Raw genomic sequence first — 9,997 nt, forward strand, 5'->3', positions numbered from 1 at the left:
CTTTATTAATGATTTTCTTTTTCAATAAATACTAATTTTATTCCGGTATCTCTATACATGAGTAGATTTAAATCTTGCTAGTATAATGTTATACTCATGGTTCTAGCAAGAATCATAAGTGCACTAATTGTACTAAGACATAAAAATAAATTATATCATATAGGGATTGTTAAAGCTTTCTAACAAATTTCCCGGGAATCTTTATGTGTTTCAGAACAATTTAAATTCTTCAAAGATTTTCATTATACACATATCAAGTCTTTCATGTATTGTTAGATTAAAACTTGAAAATGATTTCATCCACCACTGGAGAACATGTTTTCATATAATTAATGCCAGGATCTTTACGAAAAATCTTATGCCACAAGTCTTCTTTATGTGTATCGACTCGATTTTTCGTTTCACTTTTTGCACAAGAACATATTTGTAACTCCACTGGATTTGTACTTTCAGGTGTTGGATTATACTTCCAACTTCATATTTTTCAGGTGAAATCAATCTTGATTGCATAATTTTTATTTGGCTAATCATTTATCTGACCAAATTTTCGGTGTGCCCAAAAGCCCGCCCACCCGGTTTTTGGGACCCTTTCTGATTCCCTCACCCAATCTCATGAGAAACAAGCCCAACATGCCCTTCCTGTGTAATGACCCAACCGGTCGTTTTAAGAATTTATGCACTGATTCCCTATTAACTGCTTTCCCCGTATTTGGTTATGCTATTTTGATTCACCGGGATGTTTGGTTTTGAGTTTTAGAGTGTTTTGGGACACTTAGTCCCTAAATAAGAGCTTAAGCTTTAGAATTTGGACCATAGTCAGAGCAGTGTGAAGACAGCCTCGGAATGGAATTCTGTCGGTTCCGTTAGCTCCGTTGGGTAATCTCGGGCTTAGGGGCGTGTTCGGATTGTGTTTTAGAGGTCCGTAGCTTATTTAGGCTTGAATTGTCGAAAGTAGAATTTTTGAAGTTTCCGGTTCGATAGTGAGATTTTGATATTGGGGTCCGAATGGAATTCCGGAAGTTGTAGTAGCTCCGTAGTGTTGAATGTGACGTTCTTGCAATACATGGAAGAAATAATATTTGATAGATTTGATAGATTTTTGATCGAAAGCGTAATTTGAGAGTTTTTAGAGTTCTTAGACTTGAATCCAATGTTAAATTGGCATTTTGATGTTGTTTTCAGCATTCCAAAGATTGGAACAAGTTTGAATAATATTTTAGGATTGGTTGGAATATTTGGTAGAGGTCCCGGCGGCATCGAGTGTGTTTCGGATACTCAACGGGCCATTTTTGGAACTTGGAAAATTGTAGAAAAAGTTGCAGCAGTCAGTTCTGATGTCCTGCTTCGCGTTCACGAGTGGGTCTCGCGTTCGCGAAGAGGAGATGGGGCCGGTGAAGGGTTAATTCATTGCGTTCGCGAAGTACTCCTGCGTTTGCGAGGCTGTGAGATCTTATATCTACGCGTTTGCGAAGGTAGTCCCGTGTTCGCGTAGGAGGGGGAGGTTGGTCATCGCGTCCGAGACTTGGGGATCACGTTTGCAAAAGAGGAGAGCTGGACCAAATGGAGTTCTTCTTCGCAAATGCGGGGATCCTTCCGCATTCGCAAAGAAGGAAATAGCTGGGCAGAATATAAATTTTAAAGTCGAGAGTTTAACCATTTTTATGAAAACTAGAGGTTGGGAGCTCGGATTTGAGCGAGGTTTCGAGGGATTTTAAGAGATATCAATTGAGTAATGAATCTTAACTCATTTTTTCTTATAAGCCATTAATCTAAACATGAATTCATCATTTAATTTCGGAATTGGGATGAAAATTGGGGGGAAATTCTTAGACCTAAATTTCGAGTTTTGATTGGGGATTTTACATTGGATTTGGATAATTTTGGTATGGTTAGAATCGTGAGAGTATGAAGATTCTGAAAACATAAATTTTACCCAATTCCGAGATGTGGGCTTGAGGGGCATTTTGGTCATTTTACCTAATTTCCCGTATTAGCTTAGAATTTATCTATGAAATCAATTACTTGAAGTTATATTTACATTATGCAATTGAATTGAATAGATTTGGTCCATTTAGAGTCGAGTACTCGTGGCAAGAACATGGTTTCGTGTTGATTTTAAGCCGGTTCGAGGTAGCTGGCTTTCCTAACCTTGTGTGGGGGAACTCCCCTTAGGATTTGATATTATTGATATTTGAGATGCCTTGTTCATGAGGTGACGAGTGTGTACTTGTGCTAATTGTTGAAAATCCTATTTTCACTAAGTAACTTTAATTGTGTTTTTCCTTCCTGTCTATTCTACTTGCAATCAAGCCTGCTGTTAGCTTAGAGAATCATGTCTAATTGCCTTAATTATTTTTATTTGCTCAAACTGCCTTATTTGGACTATGTGGATCATGTTAGGTTAGAAATACCTATTTTACCTTTGTGGAATATTGAATTTGATTGAGTATTCTTCGTATTGTTGCTGCGTGTTTACTTTGGGACTACGGGACGGTATCTCGAGAGATTCCCCTGCACATATATATATCGATTTGGACTGTAGTGCGGGATACCAAGAGATCTCCAGCACATATTGAGGATACTAAGAGATACTTGGGATACCAAGTGATCCGTAGCATACATATTGAGGATACTAAGAGACCCTCGGGATACTAAGAGATCTCCGAATGTTATCTCTGTGTTGAGCTATACTCTTTTTCGTGATTATTTTGTCTCTGTTATAGTTGTTGTTGCTCTTTCTATTCTATGTTATTTCTTACTGTTGCACTTAATTTTTACTGCCTTATTCTATACTGTCATACCTTATATTTCATTTAATCTCAGTAGGGCTCTGACTTTCCTCGTCACTACCCGATCGAGATTAGGCTTGGCACTTACTGAGTACCGCTATGGTGTACTCATGCCCTTTCTGCGCATATTTTTCATGTGCAAATCCAGGTACTTCCACTCAATCTTATCACACTTGAGGCGGGGCGCTTAAATAGACACTTCGAGGTATATCTACCGCGTCCGCAAACCGAAGAGTCCCTTTCTATTCTCAGTACTAGCATAGCCCTTCTGTATTTTCCTTGTTGATAGATATTTCTGGAGTTAGAGCTTTTTATGTAAACTCTTAGCTTGTGATTTATGGGGTTCCAGATTTTGGGAGTGTTAGGTTGAGATTCTTGTACTGTTATATGCCAGGCGGCAACTTAAACATTGTTTCATTTTGCTAGCTCGGTTTTTAATTACTATCATTCCGAAATTGTTTATTTTCCGCATTTGTTAGTCTTACCTAGTCGTAGAGACTAGGTGCCATCACGATAGTTCACGGAGGGCAAGCTCGGGTCATGACAAGTTGGTATCAGAGCCAGGTTCATAGGAGTCATGAATCACAAGCCGGTTTATTAGAGTCTCGTGGATCGGTACGGAAATGTCTGTACTTATCTACGAGAGGCTTTGTAACTATTAGGAAAATTTCACTTCATTTGATTTCCTTGTCGTGCGAGATTTTGCTATCACAATTCTAAACTTCTGTCTTCTATTCTCTCATAGATGGTGAGGACACGTGCTACGAGAGATGATCAAGCACCCACGGCCCCTACTAGAGCCGTCAGAGGCCGCGGTCGGGGTAGAGGCCGAGCTGTCACCGAGGTACCACCAGCAGTTCCAGCCGGTGTCCAAGCACTTGATATGCCTACTGCTACTACTACTCTAGCTCTTTAGGAGACTATTGCGCAATTCATGAGCATGTACACCACTCTAGTTCATGCAGGGTTGCTTCCTCTTGCTGCCGCCATATCTCAGGCTGGGGGAGGAGCACAGACTCCTGCCGCCCCCACTCCTGAGCAGCAAGTCCATATTGATCAGGTCCTAGAGATTATTCCTATACCGCTTGCAATCCCAGATCAGCCCGAGGATAGGGCAACGACTTCAGAGGATGAGCAACGGAGGTTTGAGAGGTTCAAGAAGTATGATCCTCTTGTATTCAGTGGGTTAGCATCAGACAATGCCTTGGGATTTCTAGAGGAGTGTCACCGTATCGTCTGCACTATGGGTATATCAGGATCGAGTGGGGTTTCTTTCACTGCCTTCTAGCTTCGAGGAGCCGCCTATGAGTGGTGGCGTACCTATGTGTTAGACAGTCCGGATGAGGCAGCTTCACTGACTTGGACTCGGTTTTCAGATATGTTCCTGAGAGAGTTTGTTCCTGAGAGCCTCAGGGACACATGACGTGCAGAGTTTTAACAGTTGCGGTAGGGTACTATGACTGTCTCGGAGTATGCTGTCTGTTACACTAGCTTAGCTACACATGCTCCAGGCTTGATTTCTACTGTTTGCGAGTGGGTTCACCCTTTCATTGAGGGGCTTATTCCCAACATCAGGTCTAGAATGGCTCGTGAGTTGGAGATGGATATTTCTTATCAGCAGGTGGTGACCATTGCTAGGAGGATAGAGAGTATGCATGCTAGGGAGAGAGAGGAGAGGGAGGCTAAGCGGTCTCGAGAGTCGAGCCATTATTCTAGTGCCCGTGTGCCAGCTGCAATTCGTCATGGTAGAGGTTATATGAGTCACCCTGTTCATTTAGCTCTTCCAGCAGCCAGTGGTATTCCAGCTTCTCTTAGGACTCAGGAGCCTTATTATGCACCGCCAGTATCTAGTGCGCCTCATGCGCGGGGTTCTTTCAGAGGACAGTCCAGCAGACTTGGCCTGAGCTAGTCACAACCGCCACGTTCTCCCAGAGCTTGTTTTGTGTGTGGTAACACACGCCATGTGGTGAGGTATTTCCCTAGACTTGGGAGGAGTGCACCTCCATATACTTCTCAGCCACAGCGTGCCCCGCAGAGTTCTCAAGCTATGGTTATAGCTCCCGCTGCTACCCCACCTACTTAACCTGCTAGAGGCGGAGGTCGGGGAGGTAGAGGTCACCCTAGAGGGGGAGGCCAGGCCAGATATTATGACATTCCTACCCGTACCTGTCACGCCCCAACCTCGGGAGGCACGACCGACGCTCAATCGAGTGAACCCAACTGAGCAAGCCTTTTGACACCTTCTACCCAACTCACTATGATAAAGAAACCATGCTTTCATTTAAATTAGACAGTAGGAAAGATCGTACATGAAACATTACTAGTTCATTTTATGTTAGAATCCTCAAACCATAGTTATATTCCCAAAACATTATGCAGTTATAGTTTAGAGGAAACAAGAGTTTAGAATTACAACATAGTCTATGACCCATCCAATACCCGAACATAACCCACACAAATGTCTACGGAGCCTCTAAATATACAAAAGACAGTTATGATAATACCGGCAACAAGTCCCCGGCTATACCTCAAAAGTGGAAATTTATAACAAAAGACATGATATGTAACCCCTGGAAGAAGAGGGGCTCACCAAGATTGCTGAGAGGAGGATGCTCCGCTACCTACGATCGGCACTGTCTGCTATGGAACCACCTATATTCATTCAAAAATGTAGCGCCCCCGGCAAAAGGGACATTAGTACCATAGAATAGTACTAGTATGTATAACTAAACACCATCTTATTAAAAAGAATAGCCATACAAGAGTAAAGAAATCATAAGGACTAATAAAGCTTCAAACAATCGCCACATCATCAAATAAAAGAGTTCACATAGCTTTCACACAATTTCCATAACATTAGGTTGGGGCATTCCATATTGTTGCATCATCATTCATAATACCACTGCTTTCTTGCGCCGAGTCCGATCACGGCCCGATCGGTTAAAATGCCTCATTTGAGACATATACCTCAATCACTATTTCATTCTCACTTTTCAGTTTCAATTATCAACATAATACCACCATGTGTATAGCATCGCATCCGATCACGGCCCGATTGGCTAGGCCGTCTTACCAAGGCTTTACCCTTTTCCATTAGTCATCTCGCTTTAATTTTTGGTTTCACATATATTAGTTCATCGGCACCTGGGACCATAATTACCACATCACACTTGGCACTAGGCCACATTCCATAACTCATGTTTCACATTATTCCCATTTTTAACATTAGCCATGCCATTTAAGAGCATAGGCACATACAAGAGCAATTCAAATTGTAAGCGTTGGGAGAATTTCACATAATTTGCCATAACAATCTCAATTTAAACTTGACTTCGAATCTATGCATTTTAGCACATAGTTCACATCTTTCACACATTCTCAATTTATCAGGGATAGCATATTTTGCACATTGAAATACACCTTCCACATAGTCTTGCAACACCAATTCACTTGAAATAATAAGCACAACATCTATAAATTTTCAGAGTTACAACATTTATATGGACGCCATGGGAGCTCAATTTCTAAGAAGAGAGGGTTTAAGCCATACATACCTCAATAGAGCTTTTCTTAAATTCTTACAAAAATTCCGGAACTTCCTAGAAACTTCGATTTATTTTATGAGAATTATAAATTGAACCAAGAATTAGAGACATGATTAAGATTCTAGCTTATTTGAGTATAGTATCAAGCACTAAGTGTGCATTATGATTTTAGGACCCATTTGTGAGAGATTTTTATCATCTTACACCCCAATTGCTATCTTTTTAACTCACAATCTCCCCATACCCTATTATCATTTATGCATGCAAGATAATCAATCCTTATACCCATGAACCCATTTTTTAATCACTTATTTTAATAGAAATTTCGAAATCATAGAGTAGGGAACAAGTTCTTACCTCTTAGGATGAAGGCCTAGCAAATTTTTACTTGAAAGTCTTCAAGGATTTGGTCAAGGATTGTAGTGACTTGGTGAGAGTTAGTTTCTCCCTCTAGAACTCCCTCTCTCACTCTATTTGCAGTGAAATATCATAAAAGGGGTCTAATGGGGTGTTTTTAATGGGATGGGGTCGGGTTTTAAAAGTTAGAAAATAGGAGCCCCGACACAATCTGTGATCGCATATAATGGACATGTGGCCCGCAAAAGAGACCGCAAAATGGCCCCCAAAACCCTGAACAAACTACCCGAGTATGATACAAGAATGCGGTCCGCATATCTGTTCTGCGGTCACATAATGCACCGCAGAACTACCCCTCACAAAATTCCAAGGAGATTATGCGATGACTATGCAACCCGCATATTGATTATGCGATCACATAATTGGCCGCATAGTTGACCTCAAATTAACCATCAAACTGCCTCACTCTGCGGCGACTATGCGGTCCGCAGAGCTATTATGCAACCGCATAATGGACCGTAGAAATGTGCTTTTCTAAAAAACATTATTCCTTAACTTTTTAATGCAAAGATAAATCCAAAGGGTCTGAACCACGACGAGCTTTTACGAATTTCTAACACATATTCCTAACTTGGCACTACGAGATCTCGGGTTTTTGAGCAAAAATTTTCACAGGGCCTTATAGTACCTAGGTTGTCGCCTCTGATTCTATTATCACAGGTATTGTCTTGGTTTGTCATAGAGATGTATCAGTTTTATTCGATCTAAGCTCCACCTATTCTTATGTGTCTTCTTATTTTGCTCCGCATTTGGGTGTATCTCGAGATTCTTTAAGTTCTCCTGTTTATGTTTCTACTCTGTGGGAGATTCCCTTGTTATAGACCACGTTTATCGGTCGTGTGTAGTTTCTCTTTGTGGTTTTGAGACCAGAGCCGATTTGTTATTGCTCAGCATGGTAAATTTTGATGTTATCTTGGGCATCGACTGGTTGTTGCCCCAATATGCTATTCTTGATTGTCACGCCAAAACTGTGACGCTGGCTATGACATGTATACTGCAAGTGGAGTGGAGGGGTACCTTAGATCATACTTCTAGTAGAGTTATTTCATTCCTTAAGGCTCAACGTATGGTTGAGAAGGGGTGTGACGCGTATCTAGCTTATGTGAGAGATGTCAGTATTGATACTCCTATAGTTGATTTAGTCCCAGTAGTACGATATTTTCATGAAGGGTTCCCAGCTGACCTTCTAGGCATGCCGCCCGATAGAGATATTGATTTTGGCATTAATCAGTTGCTGGGCACTCAACCCAATCTATTCCTCCGTATCATATGGCTCATCCTAAGTTGAAGGAGTTGAAGGATCGGTTACAAGAATTACTTGATAAGGGTTTTATTCGGCCCAATGTATCACTTTGGGATGCTCTTGTCTTGTTTGTTAAGAAGAAGGATGATTCTATGCGTATGCTCATTGATTATCACCAATTGAACAAAGTTACAGTAAAGAATCATTATCATTTGCCTCATATTGATGATTTGTTTGACCAGCTTCAGGGCGCGTGAGTGTTTTCTAAGATTGACTTGCGCTCAGGTTACCACCAGTTGAAGATTCGGGAGCCAGATATCTCGAAGACTTCTTTCAAAACTCGGCATGGTCATTACGAGTTCCATGTTATGTCATTTAGGCTGACCAATGCCCCAGCAGCCTTTATGCATTTAAAGCACGGTGTTTTTCGGTCATATCTTGACTCATTCGTCATTATTTTTATTGATGATATTCTGGTGTATTCCCGGAGTTGGGAAGATCATGAGCAACACCTGAGGAGTGTGCTTTAGACTTTAAGGAAAAAGAAGTTATATGCAAAGTTCTCGAAATGTGAGTTATGTTGGATTCCGTGGCATTCTTAGGCCATGTGGTATTGAATGAGGGTATTTAGGTGGATCCGAAGAAAGTGGAAGCAGTGTAGAGTTTGCCCAGACCATCCTTAGCTACAGATATCCACAGTTTTCTTGTCTTGGCAGGTTACTACCATCGTTTTGTTGAGGGGTTTTCATCGATTGCAGACCTTACGACCAGGTTGACCTAGAAGGGTGCTCCATTCCAGTGGACGGAAAAGTGTGAGGCGAGCTTTCAGAAGCTTAAAACAGCTTTGACTATAGCCCAGTTTTGATATTGCCTACAAGTTTGGGGTCTTATACTGTCTATTATGATGCCTCAAGGATTGGCCTTGGAGCGGTATTGATGCATGATGGTAGGGTGATTGCTTACACATCCAGACAGTTGAAGATACATGAGAAGAATTATCCTGTCCATGATCTAGATTTAGCTGCTATTGTTCACGCCTTGAAGATCTGGCATCATTATTTATACGGTGTTCCTTATGAGATTTATACTGATCATCGGAGGTTGCAGCACCTGTTCAAGCAAAAGGATCTTAATTTGCACCAGAGAAGGTGGTTAGAGTTGCTGAAGGACTATGATATCACTATTTTGTATCACCCGGGAAAGGCCAATGTGGTGGCCGATGCCTTGAGTTGTCGGGCAGAGATTTTGAGGAGTTTGGCTTATTTACCAGCAGCGGAGAGGCCTATGGCGATGGCTGTTCAAGCCTTAGCCAGCCAGTTTGTGAGATTGGATCTTTCGGAGCCAAGTTGGGTTCTAGCCTGCATGGTTTCTCAGTCTTCCTTAATTGATTGTATCAGGGAGCGTCAGTTGGATAACCCCCATTTGCTTTTCCTTAAGGACAGGGTTCAGCACAGTGATACTAGAGATGTGACTATTGGAGATGATAGGGTATTGAGGATGCAGGGTCGGATTTGTGTACCCAATATGGATGGGCTTCAGGAGTTGATTCTAGAGGAGGCCCATAGTTCACGGTATTCCATTTATTCGGGTGCCGCAAATATGTACCAGGTTTTGAGGCAACACTATTGGTGGAGGCGGATGAAGAAAGATATAGTTGGATTTGTAGCTCAGTGCCTCAATTATCAGCAGGTGAAGTATGAGAACCAGAGACCAGGTGGGCTGCTTCAGAAGATATAGATTCCTGAGTGGAAATGGGAGCGGATCACCATGGACTTTGTAGTTGGGCTCCCACGGACTTTGAGGAAGTTCGATGCTATTTGGGTGATTGTGGATCGGCAGACCAAGTTCGTGCATTTCATTCTTGTGTCTACTACCTTTCTTTGGAGCGTCTGGCAGAGATTTATATCCGAGAGATTGTTTGTCTGTATGGTATTCTAGTTTCCATCATTTCAGATAGAGATACTCAGTTCACATCACGATTTTGGAGGGCCATACAGCTTGAG

General features: G+C 41.7%; 1 protein-coding gene across 1 annotated transcript; it reads left to right on the forward strand.

The window, feature by feature from the left end:
* The first annotated feature begins 9,284 nt into the window (after window positions 1-9,284).
* LOC138877844 (uncharacterized) lies at window positions 9,285-9,731 on the forward strand. Its single transcript, XM_070157487.1, has one exon. The coding sequence runs from the start codon at window positions 9,285-9,287 to the stop codon at window positions 9,729-9,731; it is 447 nt and encodes a 148-aa protein (XP_070013588.1).
* Window positions 9,732-9,997: the final 266 nt, after the last annotated feature.

The sequence above is a fragment of the Nicotiana sylvestris genome, chromosome 9 (assembly GCF_000393655.2).
Source record: "Nicotiana sylvestris chromosome 9, ASM39365v2, whole genome shotgun sequence".
NCBI classification, from domain to species: domain Eukaryota; kingdom Viridiplantae; phylum Streptophyta; class Magnoliopsida; order Solanales; family Solanaceae; genus Nicotiana; species Nicotiana sylvestris.

What these genes read in the sequence shown, in the direction of transcription:
- LOC138877844 (XM_070157487.1), top strand. Translation starts at nt 9,285, where the DNA reads ATGGCTGTTCAAGCCTTAGCCAGCCAGTTTGTGAGATTGGATCTTTCG.